We start from the raw sequence: 24,279 nt of genomic DNA on the forward strand, positions 1-24,279 counted from the left end.
GAAAAGGCTACTGGAGGTAGAAATGGTTATGGTGCTAAGCTGTGTAATATATTCAACACAATGTTCACAGTAGAAACAGCGTCTAAGGAATATAAACGCAGTTTGAAACAGTTGTGTGTGTCTGCCATTGAGTATAATCTTTGAATAGAGTTTGCTTTATATAAAGCATAGAAATGTGTCACAGAAGTCCAATGAAATTTCATTATCTCTTTCATAATGAATGTATGTCCTGCTGATCCATTCAGTGGGGATCCATAGGCGTGAATGATTTCTACATTGTGAATACCCTTACATACAGATGTCTGTATTCTTGACATGTCTTCGAAGATCCTGTTTTGATTTTGTATGTGAGATGAAAAGTCTGGGCTCCAGTTATATGTTCAAGTAACTTAATCTTATCCTGTATATATTATGGTACATGATAACTCCTTTAAAAGCCTTGACACTTATACATGGAAAGTATTTTCTGTATCAATTGTGAGATTTTCTCCCAGAATGATTGCCTAATATATAGTTGCATGTTTGAGGAATCATGTATAAGTTCTGTAGTGTCTGTTACTGTGTTGTTTGTTACAAAATATTCTTTGATATGGAACTTCACTGATTCATGCACGGTATAAAGAAATTGTTCCTGGAAAGTGCCTGTCCGTTTCTAGCACAAAGCTGACTATTCTGAGGCCTTTCATCATTTTCCTCACTTTCTCAATAAATATGCTAATTAATATCTTGAAAATAGGCCAGTACTACTACCTTATCATCTGTTGAGATTTGAAATATACCCTGATGCCCCATTTCCTGAAGACTCCTCTCACCTGTGTCTGTGCCTGCCATTTGATTTCTTCCCTTTGGGTTTTCCAACTGCAATCTTTATGCACTTATCATCAGTTTTGTGGTTATTACATGTCTGAGTGCATCTCCCTTCATTTGTTCATTGGTGAGTACAAAAATTTATGAAGCTCCTGATTATTCAATATTCTCCATCTTGCTATTAACAGTCATGAATATTAGTGGAAACCATTTAAGCCTTTAATCACTTTATAGCCTAAAGACTGTCTTGGAAACCAATGCTGAATGCTAGAGTCAAGGTCACCAACCTGGTTACTAGACCACTGCTCACATCAGTTGTGCAGGTGCAAAAATGGTGTATTCACAGGCAGAATTTATGTTCATTCTTGAATATCACTTTATATCAAAACTGTCTGTTGGTGTTCATGGAGCATATAGTAATGTGTATCCTGACAAGAAGGAAGTACCAAATAAGACTACAATAAATGGCTGGTAACAGAGGCAGTGTTTGTTTCTGACAAATGCTCATTGAATGACAAAACAGCTGAAACTATGACTGTACTAACTGAAAACTGCATAAGCCACAAATATGCCATTGAATTTGCATGAAGTGATTCACATGTAGTAACTGGGTTGCTTTTAAATGGAACACTAATATGAAATGAAATGCCAGATTACCAACAGAAAGTGGAAGCAAAGTTGACAACCAAATGCAGAATTAATGGTAAGGTGGCATTATCAAATGAAGCAAGACAAAGACAGCAGGGAGGGATAAACTAAAAATTAATTCAAAAGAAAACTGAAAGTAGATTATGATAATGAACGTGTGTGGGGACTGTGGATAATATATACAAAGTTACACATTCCTTTAAGATAGAAATTTATTCAAATGATATACACAACAGAGAATGATATACCTCATAACAAATAGTGATCAAATGGCAACAAGCTGTAATGATATGATAATGAATAATAATGACCAGCAGTTCAATATAAATACTTTCTTCACTCACATTTATTCCATCCCTCTGTATAAATAAGGCATGATCTGGGTAATTATGGTCTTGGAGAGCTGAAATATCTGAAGAAACAAAACCTAACATAAACAGTTAATCTGCCTACCCATATTAGTTTTGATTTCCACAAATCACTCATGGTTAAAATAATCAGAAAATTAGGCCTTGCATACCCAATATTGCCATATTCAAATATCTAAATAATCAAATTTGAAATGGAACTGAAAGATAAAATTTCATATTAAAATGCATAATATATGATATGTACAAAGTGTATGACTTTTGTTTGATATAACTGAATATACACAGTGATATGTTACAGATGTATATGCCAGTCTCTTTGTTCTTATTGCAAAACAACGTCCTTTGTCCTCCACTTAGGTGCTCACTTTGTCTGTTACAAATATTTGAGAATTAATTAAATCTTTCAATTCTAGAACTTTTATAGTCTTAGTATTATTTCTAATTTCAGTACAAAAACATGTCTTTTGAGCCTGCCAAGTGGAACAAAGTGATTGTAGGAATGTACAAAAATACACGAGATTGTATGTTCTTATAGGGAATTTCTCTCTATTGTCTGCAAGTGGTACATGAGTGCATCCAACTTTTATCAATCTAAGGCCTCGTCTTTAAATGTCAGAACACTAATAATGAGATTTTTTGCAGAAGTATGATTCATCATAAATTTTACTTTGCAAAATGGCAAAAAAAGAGTAATATTTGCGAACAGTAGACATATTTACATCCTTACTAGTTTCTGGAAGAACATGAACTTCCATAACCCAATTAATGGATTTTATTTAAAACTTCCTGCACTATATTCATTACTGGTTATTGGATATATTTATAGTATGCACTGAACAGTGGAAGGTTAAAGCTTTTAAAACTTCAAAATAAACATAATTAAAATTACTATAGAGGGTAGGTCTTCCAACATGCATACAATTTTAATTTATTACGTGGTTATACTAAGTCTAAGACGGGGAGTACAACACTGGATCTACAGTGTTGAATATGAAGGAAATAATTACCTGTATTACCATTACCATACTTAAGACTGCAGAAAATGAATCCTGATTTTCCTCTCATAAATTGTACAAAATTTTATTTTCAGGTTGAAATGGATGATGATTTAATCATACTTTGGATATAATTAATGGGGGAAAAAATTAATACAAGAAAACCTATATAATCTGATCCAGTGTTACTGACACATTTTCCAATGCCCCTATGGTGAGATTCTCTCACAAATGTGGTGCTATGCAACAGTCTAGTATTTACTTATCAGAAATTCATTTAATTCACATATATGTTACTAAGTTCGCTATTTAAAATATGTAAATGAAATCTTATTACTTCAGAACGTGAAGTATGCTGCAAGTCTGATAGATCACCAAGGAAAATAAAAGACAGTTAAGACAATTATGGTGATGTTCTTAAAATTACACAGCTGTAGATTAATTTCTGCCTTTCATTTTATAATTAATTTCCAAGTTCTGTGCTTTCTTGGCTGCTTCATTGAATTCTTACTATTACAACTACGATATTCAGCTCCATACATCAGCTGAGTACCGCTTCTGTGCCTCCATCTTCTTGACATATGCAAGTGCCTGGCTTTCTGTCATACCTCCCTTTTGCTGAACAACCTTCAGCACAATGTTATGAACATCTCGTGCCATGTTTCTTGCATCCCTAAACAAAAACATTGAAACAGAATCTTACCAAATGGGCTCGTACACCACATTCAGCAACTGGAGTGTACAAGCTTGCAACATATGGTAAATTATGTGGCAGATCCCATGAATTTCAATGGGAATAAAAGTAGTATGTGATTAAGTGGTGTGAATTATGAAGATGGGAAAATTAATTTATAGATTTTTTAAGTGATGCCAAAATAAACTGGTTTGAGACCACAGGTATACAATCCATGTGTTTTCCTTACACACTTGCAAACTTTGTAATTACTTGAGTTATAATTTTGTGCATGGAATATTTAATTTTGTAAGTGTAAACACTTTGTAGATTACCCAATAGAGACAAATATTTCAGTACAACTCTTCAAAGATACAGGTTAACATTCCCAAAAGTAACATCTTTTTTACCAGGGTCAGAGCTCTCAAATAAATTTCTTGGCTTATACTACAGTTTAATTGTTATGTTCATATGTATGAGTCCCCCTTCATTTCCTTGCAAATCCCCACTTGTTTGTACAAAGTGTTGCATGCTTGTAGCATATTACTTGTCATACCTGGTATATACATGTTGAAAAATGTACTGATACAAAATTCAGTTTAATTTTTGTAGTTAATGCATCTACAAAGAGGCAGCGCTTACTTTTGCAGAGAAATGTGATTATGGATTAATTTTTGAATCTGTTTTAAGAACACACCTTCCAGTTACTCATTTTGTGTGAAATCCTTGTTTGTATGACTACATTAAATTACGCAATACAAATCACAACACAGATTTGTCACATTGAACACTGTACGAGGTGCGATCGGAAAGTTTCAAGACTGCGCATATATATATAAAAACCCGTACACTTATCTCAGGTATTAAATTCATCCATCACCCTCGAAGTAGTTCCCCTGGGAGTGAACACAACGATCCCAGCGCCGCTGCCAAGCCTGGAAGCATCCCTGGAAATCTTTCTTTGTCAGCCTGTCAAGCACCATCTGCGATTCTGCCTGAATCTCTTCTATCGTCTCAAATCTCCTTCCCTTTTGCTGAATTTTCATCTTTGGGAAGAGGAAGAAGTCACACGGAGCTAAATCCGGCGAATAAGGAGGGTGCGGGATGACGGCCATGGTGTTTGAGGCCAAAAACTGCCGAACTTTGAGGGCGGTGTGCTCTGGCGCGTTGTCATGATGCAGCAGCCAGTTGTGGTTGCGCCACTTTGCTGGCCACTTCCGTCTCACATATTCACGCAACCGCCTCAGGACCCCACAGTAAAATTCAGCATTGACCGTATAACCTGCAGGAAGAAACTCCCTATGGACGATCCCCTCCTGGTCGAAAAAACAGATCAGCATTGACTTCACATTGCTCTTGACCTGTCTTGCCTTCTTCGGTTGTGGTGACGATGGGCTCTGCCATTGTGAAGATTGCTGCTTCGTTTCCGGATCGTACCCGTAAACCCAGCTTTCATCACCTGTGATAACCTTAGAAAGGAAGTTGGGGTCGGTTCTTGCAATCTTTGAGCTCCTGACAAACGAGAAGTCGATTCTGCTTCTGGTCCTCAGACAGGAGCCTTGGCACAAACTTGGCTGTGATGCGTCGCATGTGGAGTTTTTCCTTTAGACTCAGCTGACAGGTCCCATAGCCTATCCCAACAATGTCGCACAAGTCGTTGATGGTACGACGTTGATCTTCGTGAATGGCCTGCCGAATCTTCGTAACATTTTCGGGCATTGTGCTCGAAGATGGTCGTCCAGAACGCTCGTCATCATTGACAGAGGTTCGGCCATTTTTAAAACATGAATGCCACACAAAAGTTTGTGCACGACCCATTGCAGACTCCCCAAATGCTTGCTTTAGCATTTCATAGGTTTCCGTAGCCGTTTTGGCTAGTCTTTGGCAAAATTTGATGCACACTCTTTGTTCATGAAAATCCGCCATTCCGAAATCGCAGGAGGGTCGGTGTAATGCACTACCAAAACGCCCGTAACTAAGAAACAAATGCTAATTCGATGATGCCGGCTGGCACACTAATTCACTATGAATGTAGGCCGCACCCCCTAGCTGCAGAAGCTCATACTACATCCGGTTCGCCCTCTATTGACACAGTCTTGAAACTTTCCGATCGCACCTCGTATGTCCCCAAGTAAAACATTTTGGTATATGAGAAAAATTAAAACATTTTCCCTACCCTGCCATGCTTACTACTACATAGGCATTTGAACTTTTGGTAAGTCAGCCTGTCCCTGTCATATGTAATGTACTAAAATGTAGTATGCAAAGCGTTTAAATTAATTGGTGTCACACTAAAGGGGTAATATAGACATCATTATACTCATATAAAACATTACATTTGCTGTTCTAGTTCTTTCATCGAACACAATATTTTTTCTTCCACTTACATAAAATGACCAGCGAACACTGGTAAGCAGTTTACTTCATGCTTTAATGTCCTCCACAACCATTCACTTACCCACATACATAAAGATGTCCATTGTTTTCTCCTATTACTCTCCATATTTCATCCATGTTGTCCTCCAGTAAATGGGTCACGTAAACTTTATGGGCTTGATCTCTTGAGAATGCTACATGCATCTAGAATATGATTAAAATATATCTCAATTAAATTTTATGACAGGTTATATTCAACACTGTGTTAGAAAATTCAATGTTACATCTTGACACAAACTTTTCTGCCTCGCATAAGCCTTAACTACAGTGACTGGTCAAATTTCTATAACTATCTGCTGGTTTAGATGTTTCACAAAACCTTTGTGCAACTTGTTTTAAATATAAGTATTTGCATGCAGACTAATTTGTGAGCTAGGCATTTCTTAAAAATCTAATATTTATTACATCTAAATATGGTAATATATTTTCAGTGTTCCCTGTCTGTACTGGGTTCACTGTCCACTGCTCCCAGAATTACATAATGACAAAGCCATTTTGTCTTTATTGTTAAACATTGAATACTGCGGTATTGTGGGTACCACCACTGTTTGATGTTTTGAGATTACTTGGTTCAACCTTTCTGGGGTGCTACTGATGTTCTTGCTTTTCCTCATTCTCTCCAGACAAATATCAAGATTACCTACATTGTTTCTGATTATTTCTTACCATTTCCATCTCAGTTTTTCATTTATTATTATCTCCCTTGAATTTCAGATTACATAAATGTTTCAGTTGATGCAATATTATTAAACATAGAGCTTATATACACTTTCCTATAGTTCTGGCAAAGGCAGACTTGGTACTAAGCATTTGTGAAAAAAATGATATAAATATAAAAACTCTGTTTTCATAAACACAATTTCAAGGAACTCCTTTGGTATGATGTGCCTGAATTTAATGGCGCAAGTATTTGTAATAAAATTGACATTTTTATATATCCAAGTTCATGAACATGTTTAACCTTGAAAAGTACTGTATTCCAATGGTTTAACGTGTTATATTAGATTACAGCTTACCGTAAGGACACCCTTCTTGACATACTCATTGAGCTCTTCTTCATAAATGAAGTCTTCAGCCTTCTTACGGCAGCCAAAAAAGAGTACTGTGTCTCCAATACGTTTACCTACAATTCACAAAAGACAGAAAATGAAGTGTAGCGTTGTGCCAGGTGTACTAACAACTTAATATGCTTTCAGACTAAAATCACTAGCCCATCCGCTCTGCCCCTGTAGATCACAGTGATCAAATATTCTGATATTATTTTATATCATACCTGAAATAAAGTTCCTAGTAAACCAAACCTTTTTCTTCTCTTGTATTTCACAATAATTTCAGAATTTCTTTTTCAATGAGTACTTACCAGTTTTGGTTGGACATCAAGGTGAATTACAATATTTTAAAAAATAATAAAGTATGGAATAGTTTCCTTCAACCAGTGTTTAAAAAACTGAGAATTTTAAATGTGAATGTTAAAAATTATATAAATTTTTTGGGCTGTTGTCAGTCCACCATATCCCACTCATTTGAATCCTAACTCCCATAAAACTATTTACTGATCTGAAATGTCTCCATTACCAACAGGATTGTTTTTAACCATTTTAAATTTAATGATCAAGATGATAAACAAAGTTAAAGGTAAAAGCAAAATGTAATGAAGGCATGATGGGAACATGGCAGCACAGCTCTTAAAATTGTTAACTAAAACACTAGTTTGTGGTGAGTGGTCATCTGCAGGTTCAATCTACTTAACACTGGGGATAGAATTCCTGGTAGGAGATTGGGTGGTCCCAGAGCCAGTCCGGACAGTATGGTTTAGAGAAAAATTCCTGCCCCTACCAAGAATCCTATTTCAACCACACAGCTCCTAGTCACTTCACTACTGACTGAGCTGTCTTGGTTCCCTTGGCAAAACAAACTTAAATACAATGTGATCATCTATCAAATTGGACACCAGACATACACTGAAAATGTTAGAAATGTTGGGACATACAGTTACTTGTGAATACAAGAAACAATAAAATCAAATCATATTTGTCATTAAGCACCTCACAGTGAAAATGTAATGGGTGGCATCCATTATAAAACTTGGCACTACATGGAAGTGATTTTGCAGTAATACATACCCTCCTCTTTAAACTGATCCCTTTCCTGAATGAAACCACGGAAGGGAGCCAGGCCTGTTCCCGGACCAATCATAATGATGGGTGTCTGTGGCCTTGTTGGTAATCTGTAAAAGTACATTTATCATGATACAACGCTCCTAGCTTTATGACTAGTTCTGTAACTTGTAAATGGGTTGATGGTAAAACTACAAAGTCAGAAATTCCACTTATTTCAAATGTCTCGTATCACTTGCAGGCATCTTAGAATTAAAAACATAGACACATGGAACTGTGAGTATGAAGATTTCTGTCTTCTGGGTTGTTGTGCTGTGTAGTCTGGTCGATGTTAACCAACATTTCATCGCCCTGATGATGGAGGCAGTATGACCTCTGAAATGTTGGTTAACATTGACCAGACTACACAGCGCAACAACCCAGAAGACAGAAATCTTCAATGTTATACTTCTTTTACATTATTTGCGCAATAAAAAACAATGAAAGACCCCCCACCTTTTACATACAGTAACAGAAAATGCATAAAATGCTTTGCATGAAGCTTTAAACTGCATTCTGAGGAGATATGAAGTGCAGTTAGTGAAACAACAGAGAAAGCTCAACATTACTTTAATTCATAAGAGGTGAAAGATGAGATTTTTAGTGAATATTATGCAAACTTCTGCAGTTAAATACTGTGTAAATGGCAACAAGCTCAGAATTAAAGAATCAACTTGAACGATTATAATTCTCACTACACTGTGCATGTCTATACCATCCATTCAATCTAGAACATACCTTATATATGCCATTAGTACAGTAAAAGGCTAAACCAGTTCCAAACGAATATTTGACCACTTCTGTACCTGAACTGAGACCTTCGGATGTAAATTGGCGTGGTGATGGGTATTTCTGATTTTGATGGCTGCTTGGTTGCAAGCCAACTGGTGGCAACCCCTTTATTTATTCGGCTAGTTGGGGTCTCATACAGGACCAGTACGGCTGTAATGTGCACAGTTGTGGGATATACCTGTGAAAATTGAATGTGAGTGATAAGAATAGAAAGAAATTATGTTACTGCATCATCACACATGTTATATTCCTGAAATCCAATTTTAAAAATTAAATTTTGAAAGAGTTATACTTAAAGTAAACTACCTTCGGTGAAGATGAGATGGAATAGTAGCGAGCTTGTAGCCTGGGTAGTAATTCACACAGATGGTCCAATGCAGGTTTGCATGACCTGAGGTCTTCAAGGATGTGCACAATATTTCTGTTGTCTTGGATAATCCACTGGTTATACAACTGCTTACCCTCAGGGGTAGTACTAGCCATTGAACGGAGTTTCTCTTGCTCCTGCAATGAATGGATTGAGGTGAAATCTGATATAAAAACAGGAGTGCAAGATAATGCAAATAACAGGATTTCTTTCTGACAATGGACAATTCAGCATTCCTGTAATGCAAAGGATACCCTACACAAGATCATCAATTCCCTAAACATGACATCACTGTTTTCATCAACTTTCAGCTCACCACCAACTTCCCTTCCTTCCAACATTTTCCTTCTCCACTAAGAACTCAGTGTTAAATTCCCAGATCGAGCCTGGCAAGTATCCAATGATTTTGCCACAAATAACTTCTAGACAAGGCAGATTAGATGAAAGCCTTGAATGTAGTGTCGGTTCTTGCAAGGCTGACACCAATTCTCTGAATAAATGTCTTATTCCTACAAAGATATGAAATGGATCCTTTTTAACTTGTTTTCATCAATGTCATTAAGAACATAATGCATTAATTGCCTAGCAGAAATGCACATGATAAAATAACACTGATCTCTACAAACAATTTATCGATCTTTAGTGTTTTTTTGAAAAGAAAAGCTCTGCATAAGTTGGATTCGTATCAATAGTGAGTAATTGATATGACAATGAGAAATAATATGCATCTGTGAAAAATAAAAATTTTCTGAAAATCTCTGTCCAGAAGACAGCATTTCACACTGAGCCTACAAGTGGTAATTTAGTGCTCAGAGTTTCTTTTAATTCAGTGAGTCCAGCCATGTTGCCATATTTTCAAATGTTCAGAATCAGCAACATCATAATCAGCACTGTTACTTTGAAATGAGTTATGATGAAAGAAGTTGCACATTTAAGATATCAAATATCATGGCTGTGTAGTTAGATCTCTTGGTTGATGGATTCAAATCTAAACCTGGAGACTGGTTATCTTAACAGTGTTTTATGGTTTTCCTCAGTTCCTCCAGACTAATGTTGGAATGTAACCAAAAAATAGGTCATGACCATTTCATTCTATATCCTTTTTCATTCATCATTAACTATCATCCCACCATTTGATGCTGTATTACCTATACAGTTGAGAAATTGAAATTAAACAAACCAAAAAAAATCAGTCATACTCAAGGGGTTTTGTAATTCTTTACTTACTGAGCATCTAAATCTGGAATTCTAAAAATGAAATGTGGAAAAATCTGTAAGAAGGAACAAATATAAACTCTTTGCAGGATAGATATCTGCATTAAGAGGGTGTTCATACCTGAGGATCCTTGGTGTATTCAATAAGTTCTTTAAGGATGTGTGTGCGTGGGTTGGATGTGATGTCCAAGTAGTGAGTCAGTGCTGTGCGATAAGAACATGGACATGGGAATGGATGCTTCTTGTTTGATTCCTCTGGAACAATAAGAATAAAATATATGAAATCCTTTCCCTATGTTTCTACCTGTGTAATTCCTCTTTTCCCTAAAACATTGCCCAAAATGTCATTATTTTAATTTGAATTCCCCATCCTCTCCTAATAAATGACTTATAAACAAGAATATTGCAAGTTAAACTATAGGAATGTTGAAGTACCCACCACCACTAAGAAATTCCAAATTTTTCATCCCCCCCCCCCCCCCCCCCCCAATGAGGTTTCTTTATTTGAACATGTTCCCATTTTTTCCCCTCAGGGACCCACATCAGTGGGTATGGGGACTGGCACCCCCGAGGTACCTGAGCTGCCCAGTGCCTGGGGATATAGCTGGGCCACCCTACCTCTGGGGGCTGTAAATATGGAGGTCTGATCATCCAGGTTGGGGGTTGGGTGTGGGGTTGACAATCTCACCCTGTAAAAAGCAACTTGTTATGAAATCAGATGAAGCAACTGCCGGATGGACTCATTCGTGGCGGACTGGCAAACAGATTGTCTGTGAATGAGGAGGAATGGAAGAAGCTTTTGAAGAAGTCCAGGCCACACACAGGGCTGTAGAGCCAATGATGATGATGTTTCCATTTTTTAAATGAAGTATTACCCAGGAACCCATAAAGTCTAAAACCAAATAAAATATATCCAGTTTTCTAGAATGTGGAAGTAAAGTTCAGGAAATTTCACACATCTAGAACAGATATTACTACTGATGAAAGTCTACTGATCTAATACGGTTTGGTGAATGCACAAAAATGAGCTTATTTCAGAATAAACGCATAAGATGCAATAATCAAGAAACTGGATGTGTCTAGCCCAGCTTTACATACTCAAAGAAAAGCAACATTCTTGATGACAAAAATAAAGATTCTGCCACATTATGAAATCTTCACTGGGCAAAGGATATGTCCTGATCACTGACATTTATCATTTGTCTTCAAAACTAGCTAACCTGCTCAGTTCTCACTCAGGAATGAGAGTAGCAAGAAAAGAAACACCTCAGTCTATGAAAAGTAAAAATCTGAATAGAGGGATCAAGGATGCCTTGTCAACATGCTTGGCACTCTGAAGAAATACACTATCATTGTTTGAATTATTGAAAGTTTTGCCAATAAATATGGCCTCAACCCTCTGGAAATAACATTATCATACAATAAAGTATATGAAAACACAAAAGACAAAATCTGTTATGACAGTTTAGATTGTCAATAAATGATTATAGAGTTGTCTTCTTCCAAATATGGATTAACCAGAATAAAACAGCTGAGAAACATTCTATCTGTTTTCAGTTCAAGGGAAGTGCCGACTTAGTTATTCGTAAAGAGCGCATGTTCATACCATCAGTGTTGGTGAGTGTGATTATTGTGTCCAGGTCCACATTAAGCAGTTCTCCCAGCTTATTCACCAACTCTTCATTATTAATGGGGTAAATAGCCAGATGGTCACCTGAAAACAATAAAACCATATTTCACATTTTGTACACAAACATGCTTTATGATATTTAAGTAAGTACAGATGTGTTATTAGTGAAAAAGTATGTCTAAAAACCAGATTTTCTGGTGAATGAGTTGATCTGGATTGAAGGATAGCAATATGATCATTCTTTCTGTGCAAATCCATTTTTCAATCCAACACGAATCCCCACTTTATAGTTTAGTCAGTCAAACCCATGTCTCACCTCACACACTTAGACTGGCTCCAACCCAAACTGACGAACTGGGTTATCTCTCCACTCATTTTCAGTTAAACCCCAGTCATGGTATCATCTTTACCTTGGTACACTCATTTTCCCATTGTATTTTATTTGGATAGGATCACGAATGTGACCACATCTAAGAGAATGGAGAATATTTCATCCAGAATGCTTGTATTTTTCCACTTGTTTCTTTCAAAACAGTTTTTCATCGTTTTATTTTTGAGGTATTATAACATTCTGTTCGACATTACAAGGAATCAACACGGCATTTTATCAAGGCATCTGTTATAAAATATTTTACTAAATTTTTTAATGGTTTGCTTTACCTGTTTCATATCTCATCCTGGAACCTTCAATGTCAAATTCGATATGCATGCAGGATCGGTCTCCACTCTTGTGCAATTCCCTGTTTACCTTGATTGCTGCCAGGAATGGATTTTTGGCATCAAATGGCCTAGGAAGAAATTGAGAACATAAGCTGTGCAATGAATACATTATATGAACATCTTTTACTGACAATGAATAATGAAGCTCCTTTGCTTCATTATGTATTCTTTTAACTAGACATTAATAAGTGCCCTATTCTTATCATCTTGAAGAAATTTTAAATTTATATTTATATCTGCATTAGACTAGGAGAATCATGTATGTTTCTTTTATTTTATTTTATGAACTTAATTTAATTCAATAGAATGATTTCATTTCAAAGATTTTTTGGCAGTTTGAAATTGTATGTTATATCAGTGCCTTTTCACATAAAACAAAAGTAATAAAATTTGTTGATGAAAAACTGAGGTAATATTGGACTTCAAATTTATAAACTGCTGTCAGGATATAACCATTTTGCTGTTTTTTATACATGAAATTCAAAACTTCCTTCTTTATACTATAAAGATTTTTTTTGTCAGAAACTTAAAAAATAAACCCTCCTCCTTCCTGAGTGCACCCATCTCTTGATTTATGATCATAATTCGTTTGATGACAACTGTTTGTAAGTTGAGAACTCACAAATGAAAAATAAAATTCCCAATAATTTCAATGTACAAAATCCTGATTGGTTCCCGACTCCCACAAAAGTCACCCAATATTTTTTCCACATTTATTGGAATACTATAATAATATAATAATATTACAACCTTAATATCTGTATGTATAATGATCATACAGAATCAATGATAAACAATTAAACGATTCTTTGTTTAGTGAAAATGTTCATAAATTGAAAACTACCAGTAGGTATAAATTTAAATGGTGTATTTAAGCCAAAATGCATAAGTAAGTTCATAAATCAGGGGATAAGTGTACTAACATTTTAGTTTTTCATTCATTCATTTACTTCCACTACAAAGATTGTGTCATTGGCCCATTCCAGGACAGTTGCTCAAGGCAGCTTGTCCTTATTATTCACATTTTAGTTTTTAAAAAAATAAAGCCAATAATACTGAAACTAAAACCAGAAAAAAGATAAAGCGGCTATTTAGCGGCCTTAACAATCTTCTGACCATGATTTGTAACAAGTTTCTGCACAGACCCAAGAATTCCAAAGTTGAATTATTTATGGTTGACCACTGGACGTACCCACTGAAATTCTGAAGGAATTTTGAAACATGTAATTTGGCATTTGAAATATTTTCTCCAAAAGAAAAAGTGGCAAATCAGCATTAGAGTAAAAACAGAAAATTTAATGTCTCATTTTTAATTTACCATTTTAATGATATTCTATCTTAAAAAAGAAGAAAAAGAAATTATGATTACTTTCTATTAAATTCTTCTATTTGTATACTGATATCAATAAAACACGCAAATGGACAGCACAACTTTCATCCGCTTGAAAATTTTTTGCTAATATAAATTTATTTCCCATAAAGATAAGCATAACCTCAATGTTCTGAGGTGTACCATAATTTAATGTAATGTTCAACATCTGTAACTAGTGGCTTTCCAGAGGCAAGGCCAATTCTAAACAAGGTTAATAAAAGACTTACGCCCTCTGATTCCTTAGCGAGTGTAGACGTGCAACTTCACCAGAGTATATACGATCATTAGGAACATCAGGATGTTCTGTAAGTCTGTACTGTCTTACACTCACATCTTCACCTGTTGCTTCAATGTCAAAGAATTCACAAACTGCTGGCCAGAATTTGTCTTTCCATGTGATAAAATCATCTTCAATACTGTACCATGAGAAACAAAGTTGTATATATAATTAATAATAATGAATAACTGATAAATAATATTTTAACTAAATTATCACCATTGATTGTAAATTAATATCATAACCCTTTGAAGTATGAAGCTCATTCAAATAATACTTAAATAAATATTCAGTTCCTACACCAAAGAAAACATAATGAAAAATCATGATGTGTATCCATTGCAGAGCAATTGGTCAATTCTGTGCTGATAATAACGTTTTATTCTGAGAACCATATGAAACCCATGAACACATCTGTTGGGCAAAATGCAGTTAAAACATGAAGCAGGTAATGCATATAGTAACCACCCTGTGCTTTAAACAATAATATGAAACTACCAGTTTGTCTGAAAGATTTAAGCAATGGTAAATTGTGATAAAAGTAGCAAAAATGGGATTCTGAAAAATGTATCGATGATATAAATTAGAATTATAAGGATAATAACAAAAGACATTAATAAGAATGGCAAAGCAAGAGTTGTGAGAAGTTGAGGAAAAATCTTATAAACACAAAAGCAATTTATGATCTTGCTGGCTTACATGTTCATTTACTCCACATAAAAATCTGCTATCAAGAAGTATGGACACATGAACAACTAACAATTATATTAACAGAAAATGATCCCCTTACCTTCGACAAGCTGTTAATATTACAAAGTTAAAAAAACTCCTGGTCCAGATGATATCAATATATAATTAATAAAAACTGCATCACCATCCTTTCTCTTAATATTTTTATAATTCCTAAATATATGCTGGAAGTCTAGTTCCATGCCTGATGAGTGGAAATAAGCAGTGGCATTCCCAATATTTTAAATAGGCAACAGAAGAGAGACCCCTCAGGGACCCACATCAGTGGGTACGGGGACTGGCACCCCCGAGGTACCCGAGATACCCAGTGCCTGGGGGCATAGCTGGGCCACCCTACCTCTGGGGGCTGTAAATACGGAGGTCTGACAACCCCACCTTGTAAAAAGCAACTTGTTACAAAATCAAATGAAGCAACTGCCGGATGGACTCATTCACAGCGGACTGGCAAACACCGAGGAAGAATGAATGAGGAAGAATGGAAGATGCTTTTGAAGAAAGCCAGGGCCGCACAGGGCTGTATAGCCAAGGAATGAAGACATCAGACAGGAACTAATATATCTGACCTATGCAAAAGAGAGAGAGAAAATATTAACAAAACTACGTAATATGGACACATCTCAAGAATGCCAACTAATCGAATTCCAGAGAAAGATGCCAACCAGTCAAGAGCTTGAGGGACCAATTTGACTAATCCTGGGATCTGAACGGGCCAAAAGGCCAACCCTAGCAGATGAAGGTGATGCTGCTGACAAGTTTGAGTTTGTAAAGTTGTGGATATAAACAAAACTCCTGCTGAATCTGAATGGGTTCTTTGTTAGTCTGTATTAATTTCATGCATAGTATACAGTTCTTTAAACTGTTATTGTTTGTTTACAGTAAATTCCTCAATTTCTAGCTGTATAATAAGGCACTAAGGCACTAATGGTAATCTCTGAAGCTGGCGTCTGAACCTTCTGTTGCCACTGTAACCATTTAAACCACAGCCAGCTACCATGGTTATCAGTAAATTTTAGATGATTGGAAATATGTACTTTTTCAAGTACACTGACATTCCAAAGGTGTTCTTCATGCCATATAATGTAGGTCACCATTGCATTAATGTGATCTGAGGTAGTAACCACTAAAGACAACCCATGTTATGTAGAAGTGGTAGAAGTTAATGTCAGAAGCTCAGGTGATCAAAAATAGAGCCATGTTATCCTAAGGAATTGGACAATAACCACCAGAGTTCTCAAATCAAATCCTGTACGGTGGATAAAAAGCACCTTTTAAAAGTCTTTCTAAATCCATACCACAGACTGAGTTGAACATTGAGTAAGTTAGATCTTTCCTGTAGACTTAATTAGAGTCACTGAGAAGTATTATCAAGATCACAATATCTTAAAACCAAGGACTTACTTTGCATCATCATCTCCCAAGCCAAGTTCATAAACTCGTGTTGCACCCAGTTCATCCAATCGCTTGTCTACATATTTTGCAACTTCATTGTAATGTTCATAAGTCTTGTTTCCAAGTCCAAATACCTGGAATTGCAGATCAGCATATTCATGGTATAGTTTTAATTTGTTCAAATAGTCCATAAAAATATATTTGTGTGCTGCAGTAAGTGACAGTAGGAGTATGACAATTTAACTCAAGGAGGGAAATTTTAATACCAGCCACAAAGAAAAACAGCATGAGGAATCTCAATTCAAAATTCTGTACCAAGATGTTCCTTTGTTTCAGATACCTTCTTTCCTCTGGCCTATGAACATATGTGAATTCCGCCCACGATTACTGTTTGTTTCTTACATCTTTGTGGTCAACAAGGAGTTCTCATCCATGTAAGGATCTAATTCCTTTACATGCGATTCACATTGCATCTTCTTTGTATCAGTAACAGTACGTATACATTAACTTTACATAAGGATGCATAACGAGATAGACTGACAATTACAAAAAATATTTAATTAATTCTGGTTTATTAAATGGCACTATTGTCACGCCCACCTCAAAAGTTTGCACAGATGCAATGACGTTACTTCTGATTGTATAAAATTAAAAGTATGAGTATGGTTTAGCCTCCAGTGATGTAACATCCACATTAAATTTAATCAAAGTCTAAGAGAATTTTAGGTTCTCATGGTGGTGAGTATGAAGATGGCTGTCTTCTGGGTTATAGCACCATGTAGTCTCGTAAAAGTCTACCAACATTTCAGAGGTCCTTTCCACCTCCATCATTAGATCAATGAGTGGTGGAGGCAACAAAATCTGTTCAGCATTTCTTCAGTTGAAACAAATACAATAAATAGGTTTTAAGCACAACACAGCTGCTTAGTTTATGATGGATTATCTTATCTTCAGCTATAGCTATCCAATTGTACTGAATCAGTTTTAACAGCAGAATTATTACAAGGTCTCTAAACCTTGACTGGAGCATGAGACAACACTTTCTCTGTTGAGCATTTTCTTATCAGAGTCAGCCTGATTAAAAGAGTGTATCAAAATATTTGTGTACTGGTTACATCTATACATTCATATACATAGCAAAATTTGAAAAATGAACCCAGAAGTTTGCAACTTACACCAAGCCCTGCCACTCAACTCTTGCACTGAGTCACTTAAATCCAGTTCAGATTCATATTCAGATTCACTTTTCTGAGATCTGTTTCCTATTAATTCTTCTGATGGTGGTTTCCCCACAAAATGTTTGTATATATATCATTGTTTCCTCATTTTAGTTATGTTTCCAGTCTATTGTAAACTCCTTGATACAAGTACTTTGACCATAAAAAAGTGTTTAATCTTTATGCAGTATCCTAAACTACCATTTAATTCATCCCTCTTAGGTTACGCTATTTTTCCGAAAATTTTCTATTCATTATTTGAAATGTATGCCACACCATGTCTTACAACAAAACAAATATATTGAATTTAATACTTTGTGTTGTTCTGAAATGCATGCAAGACAATTACAGATTTTCAGTTGAAAAATATCAACCATTTCCTGACTTTGTTCTCTAAATTCCACAACAACCCCTCCTTTCTGATGTCATTGCTACCAGACATTTACATTTCATTTGAAATGATTTATTAGTTATTGTTATTTTAAGACATTTTATGACACTGCTGCACACTTTGGTTTCATAACATTTTCAAACATTAGTTTTTTACATTTATTTGAGTCAACTTTCTTTTCTCTCTTCAGAAATATATTCAATGGTATGTATTCTGTTTATGAACTGAATCAGAATTTACAATTATAATTACAAATATTAATTCATGATCTGGTATAGGATGCAATGTCAATATGGCCTGTGGGCCAAAAATTGAAATGGGGACCTCCAAAACATGAAGTAGAACCATTAATCATTCATCAACAAGGTTCACTTTATGGATTAACTTTCTCCACTATGAATTCCCATGAGCCGTAAATACTTACAGCATAATTAAGACCTGTAAGATCTGTATCACCATTCTGAAGCCACTCGTAAAACTCCATTGCATTATCAGTAGGATCTCCCTCGCCATAAGTAGCTAAGCAAAATACAGCCAGAGAATTGGGTATGTCCTTCAGGTTTGTAAGTTCTTCCTGTAAGAAGCAAAGCAGAACTTACAGAATTATAAAGGCTGACCAATATTTTCATACTTGATGCTGAGTCCTGAAAGTGGTACACTCTACCAGTCAAATACATTTGATAAAACATTGAAATAGTGCTTAGCATTAAACCCAAGAAGAACAGCATGGTGGTATAATCTGTTTAGGTAAAAATTAAATGTGGGGAATGTGATATAACATAATTCTAATAATACTTGGACTTGTACACAAATGAAAATTATGTATGTGCATAAAAACATATGCACAGTTACATATCTGAAATCTTTCATGTTGTAGGATTTATCAATTTTGTACTAAGTTTATTTATTTTATTATCATGATTAAAGGGTTTCTTAAATTATTCATTAACGGAGATTAAGTGGCATGAAATTAGAGCTATAAAAATCAGTACATAGGCGGGTAATAAGAATTTGGGACAAAGAGTGCCTCATGTTAAATTATTAACACAGTTTTTGCGTGCAAGTTGCTTCTTAATTTACTAAAGCATGGAGGGGTGTGTAGGGTGGAAATGCCAGGCCCAGTGAAAGTTTCAACCAGATTCCTCATTCACGCAAGGAAGAAATAATAACTACATTTTGAATTTGTTATTACAATTAACTCAAGACAAATGAAAACATTTCCGTAAATATGTAATCAAACCAACTAAGAAACAGTTGCATTGCATGCAAATGAAAGTATTCAACTTCTGATGAAATAGCCAGGGTAAATGTGAATTTCAGTTTCTTCACACATAAATTTTCTATGACAAAGTGTTTTTATCTGCATGGAAGCAATGCATTTCTGACAAAAAGATGAAAACTATGTAACTCTACATACCAATGTATAACTGGCTTTTGGGTAAGAGCTGCATCAGATATTTGCTGTTAACCAACATTTTGGCAAACACTGCACCACCTTGAAAATGGCAACTGCAATGATTGCCAGAATGTTGGTTAACACCAAATATCAACCGCGGCTCTCAACCAAAAGCCAAAGTTGTACACTGAACTTGACCTACAAAAATCTACATACCATATCACATTCCTCAGGATCAGCTACCATGCCTTTAAGATGATAGCGAATACCCTCTTTGGCAAGTCTTCCAGCAAATTCTTCGCCAGTACCAGTTTGGCTTCCATAGAATACAACCAAACTCCTTCCAGAGCTTTTCAGTTTCTTGATGAATGAGTTGTCTGTAGATTGAGTTCCAAGATTTGTTGGTCTGAAATTAATGACCATATTATAAATATAAAACAATAGAACATTTTTAAACAAAATTAATTATAGATATCTGGATTTCATGGCATTTCAATGCTAACGTGGATCATGTCTTTTGGGTGATGGCACCATGTAAATGTATGCTGTATTGATAATGTTCTGGAGGTCCTTAATGTCTTCATCTCTGCCTTGGAGATCACATCATACCAAAGATCAATGCTTGATAGATGTGCACCAATTTCAAGGCCTAAATTTCACATGTGCCCAGTAACCTGAATGGAAATATTAACTGTCACAATAGATGTGAATATTACCTACATCCAAGATTGATATAGAATTGCTAGGGGTCTGGAAATAAATTGAGGAGGTATTATGATACATTCCAGACACTGCTCTTGCCACCCTATAATTTTGTGTAGCCTGTGATTCAAATTCTACATATTATTTTATAGTTCTGTATCTGGTATATTATAGGACATAAGGTATAAATTAAATATATGACAATATTCCAACCACTGTAGAGGCACAATGAGAAATAAATAAATTTTTAACAGACATTATACAGCTTTACACACAGACCTTTCAAGTCATTTCATGTCAAATCAACAAGCTTTAGAGGGAAAATTTTCATGACCATCTCTGATTCTAATAACATTTTGCAAGCTTGTTGGATTGCCTTAGGAAATGACATGAAATTTCACCCTCTTGTGTCCATTAATAGCAGAAATTTTAAGTTTTCCTTCAGTTGCCCCTTGTTCTGATTCACTGAAATGCTTCTAAGTCTGGTCCTAATCAAGAAAGAGATCTCACTTGTATGTCAACTGAAAGCAATTAAGTAGGGTTTTCATTTAGTATGCAATTCAAAATATTTTTGGGCACATTAGCAGTTTGACCTTTATTTTTTTGTGAAAAACCTATCTCCAGATTTGACCAAGTTTTTTCCATGTCATCATTTCAATATATCTTAAGACAGTATCATGTTGGGACATTTAAGTGATGAGAAGGTAATTTTTTCTGTTAGTGGTCTGATGCTACACTGAATGGTTAGGCATGATAAGTCATGTTGTGACCTTTACAAACTTGATGTAGGGCGTCATGACTCATCCAGCCTTCTGGTTCACACCAGATTCCAGTAGAATTAAGTTGTTGTTTGTTTGTTTGTTTGTTGGTTGGTTTTTTTTCTCCTGGCAAGTTCTGTAGTGATTTTGAAAAGGGCAAAATTTATTTTTATTTTTGAAAAGTTTAAAATTGCTGTAAGTGCTACAAGTATCAAAGAACTGTTTTAAAACTGTATTGTGATCCCTTGAATGTCAGTCATACTGCAAGTTTCTAGAAAAACCAGAGATTTGTACTGGACTGGATGATGAAAAAGGTTCCCAGTGTTGAGAATGGACAAAGAGTCTGTGATTAATGTAGGAAAACTATTGCAGATTTGCCCAAAAACAGCTGAAAGAAAAATTTGACATAACAGGAGAAAAATATGAAAATGTTCAAACTTTGATAGTTCTTCCAAAGTACTGATCAATTTGGAAGATCCAACACGTGTTCAAAGCCTCAAATTATAATTTATATGGTTCTGACTTCCAAGAAATTAGTGGCTGAGAAAGAAATTTCGTCAAACCTAAAAGTAAAACGAGGCAAAGTGCTGCCTCCCACAATAGCTGAAAAGGTGAAACAGTTTTTGTGTCTGATGAAATCAGTAGGACCATACCAGGGACAAAATATTATGCTTCTGTTAACTCAGTAGCCTACTAAATTTTTAATAAACAGAATCATGATAAGTTGCTAGGTTTTTAAACGTTTGTAGAGTTAAAAGGAAAAAAGTAAAGCTGTCCCACTATACGCCATGTAGGCACTTGGGGGAGAGGTATAGCTCCTAACCATTCTTGACCTCGGCACTAGAAGGGAGTGAGTGGTCAGCATCATTTCGTGGCCGCGCTTTACCCCCAGGAAAGGACCCCGGTACCTATTGGATAAGAGGCTGGGTGGGCCTCAAGGCCAGTCTTGATGCAGAGGCTAGAGGAAAAATTCTCTGCCCCTGTCAGGGATCAAACCCTGATCATTCAGTCCGTAGCCAGTCACTACACTGACTGATCTACCCCAGTTCACAAAACTGTGTTAGCTGGAGTGGGTGGTACACATGTAGTTTGTGTATGTACCATTCATCAGAATGTGAAATTTATGATTTCAGGCACAAAATTATACAGTTTGACTGAAAAGCAAAATTATTTGTATGTGCTTACAAAATAGATCCAGAAACTGCAATGAGTCACACACATTAACAGTGAAAGGGAATCCTGAGAAACCAGAAACCAGGTTTTGCACACTGTAAATAGCCAAAAATAAAATTTATTACAAAAATTAAAAACTAATTTTAATATTTTAATGAATAGGATTGCCAGGTTTCTCTTTTGCCTTTCTCACTGATGTTGCATTACCTATGTAGCTTGCTGTAATCTTTAATCCATGTAACCAACAACAATGTGCCCTCTCATTTGACGATGTATAGTCTGCGGTACTGGAAAAGTGTCGTTAAATAAACTATAAATAAATAAATAAATAAATAAATAGAACATGTAATTTAAAAAAATGCATTACATCCACCCAATCATGTCCCAACATTAAATTTTAAAAAATTACCTAAGGAATTGCAAAATGTTTTGGGAAAAAGTAACAAATCTGTCTATATGTTTTGTCATAAATTAAGGTCTAATGTCAAAAGTTAAGGTCAAAATGTTAATGTAACCCAAAATATTATGAGTAGCATACCAAATGAAAGCTCCACTTAGGAGCTTTTAATTGGTAAAATAAATACTTCGCTATCATAATTTTGACCATTTATAAGCATTTTAGTGAATCTGACCTAAAAATAATCCTTTGACCCTAGTATGGGAGTTCTAAAGATCACTAAGAAACATATCTCTAACAGACTGCAGAAAATTGGTAGATGTAACACAAACAGTGATGCTGTGATGATGTCATGTACACTGTGTAATAATTTGAACTTACTGCATGAAATACGATTTATCGGTTGTTGGTACTCCTGACTGTTGTCTATTCTTGAGAAACCACCAGCCTCCAATACCCAATAATGAAACTAGAAGCACCACATCCAACACCCCAAACATCGGCTCTTCCATCAACTGTTCTGCTCCTACCGTAGGTTCAACTTCCATTGTTGTTCCTGGAACAAAAATCCAAAAATCATATCCATTTCCACTGCTTCCACATAGACGAAAAATTCCACAAAACAATACTTTTAATTTATGTCAGATTGTAAGGCAATTTCATCTATGAAAATAATGTTCTGCCTTTAAAATAACTTGTTCTTATTTTTATATGCATGTTTATATACAAGTTACATAAGAACTGTCAAGCTGTTTCTTAAAAGTTGAATAATGCTGACAACAGAACACTGCCAAAATAAGAAGCAAAGGTTATGAAACTCAAAATTACTCAGCATGTTTGTCATATTTTAACGTATTTAAGTCGATATATCTTGAATAACTCTAGTGCCAATTTCTGTATGGTAATAAAGAGAATTGGCAACATACCATTTTATAATTAAAACCCTGATCATTCCGTCCATAAGTTCTTTTACTGGATGAATTATCAAACCCTATCCAGAACCAAATAAATTCTGTCTACACTCTGGCATCCTACATCTTTAAGATAAACTTACACATGAAGCTTTCTGTCTTCTGGGTTGTTGCGCTGTGTAATCTGGTCGATGTTAACCAACGTTTCGGAGGTCATATTGCCTCCGTCATCAGGGCGATAAATATGAAGATTTATGTCTTCTGGGTTGTTGCGCTGTGTAATCTGGTCGATGTTAACCAACGTTTCAGAGGTCATACTGCCTCCGTCATCAGGGCAAACGCTGGTTAACACCGACCAGACTACACAGCGCAACAACCCAGAAGACAGAAATCTTCATACTCACCGCTGTGAAAACCTCAAATCTTACAAACTTACATGTATTTTTCAACTAAGTCTAGATCTCGTAAGTGACTTATTCCCTTCATGTTTTAAAACTAAAACGTTATATTTGTTTTTCATTCCCACTTTGTGTTGCTACATGTCCCACAAATTTAATTTTCCTTGATTTGATACCATTAGTATCTAGGTCTGCCCACAATGCTCGACATTTACCTTGATTTGATACCATTAGTATTTAGTAAAATTATGAAGCTCCTGTCGAGCATTGTGGGCAGACCTAGAAGGAGATGGGAGGATAATATGAAGTTGGCTGTGAGGGTGGAAAATGGATGGAGT

At 35.6% G+C, this 24,279-nt stretch overlaps 1 protein-coding gene across 4 annotated transcripts in view; it reads right to left on the reverse strand.

The window, feature by feature from the left end:
- Positions 1–1,649: 1,649 nt before the first annotated feature.
- Positions 1,650–24,279, reverse strand: part of Cpr (Cytochrome P450 reductase) — a 74,776-nt gene continuing 52,146 nt past the window's right edge. For all 4 annotated transcript variants that reach the window (XM_087351462.1, XM_087351464.1, XM_087351461.1 and 1 more), the window contains exons 2-15: positions 23,014–23,188; positions 19,819–20,008; positions 18,631–18,780; positions 16,608–16,732; positions 14,410–14,598; positions 12,751–12,878; positions 12,067–12,174; positions 10,582–10,715; positions 9,185–9,382; positions 8,893–9,056; positions 8,054–8,157; positions 6,947–7,053; positions 5,953–6,074; positions 1,650–3,494 (exon numbers count right to left, since the gene is read on the reverse strand). In XM_087351462.1, coding sequence (XP_087207588.1) covers positions 3,350–3,494; positions 5,953–6,074; positions 6,947–7,053; positions 8,054–8,157; positions 8,893–9,056; positions 9,185–9,382; positions 10,582–10,715; positions 12,067–12,174; positions 12,751–12,878; positions 14,410–14,598; positions 16,608–16,732; positions 18,631–18,780; positions 19,819–20,008; positions 23,014–23,180 — 2,031 coding nt within the window. In that variant the 5' untranslated portion in view covers positions 23,181–23,188 and the 3' untranslated portion in view covers positions 1,650–3,349. The remainder of the gene's footprint in view (positions 3,495–5,952; positions 6,075–6,946; positions 7,054–8,053; positions 8,158–8,892; positions 9,057–9,184; positions 9,383–10,581; positions 10,716–12,066; positions 12,175–12,750; positions 12,879–14,409; positions 14,599–16,607; positions 16,733–18,630; positions 18,781–19,818; positions 20,009–23,013; positions 23,189–24,279) is intronic.

Source organism: Zootermopsis nevadensis, unplaced genomic scaffold (genome assembly GCF_977971745.1).
Source record: "Zootermopsis nevadensis isolate Lab colony 2312 unplaced genomic scaffold, Znev_1.0 Znev_ptg000019l, whole genome shotgun sequence".
Classification (NCBI taxonomy): domain Eukaryota; kingdom Metazoa; phylum Arthropoda; class Insecta; order Blattodea; family Termopsidae; genus Zootermopsis; species Zootermopsis nevadensis.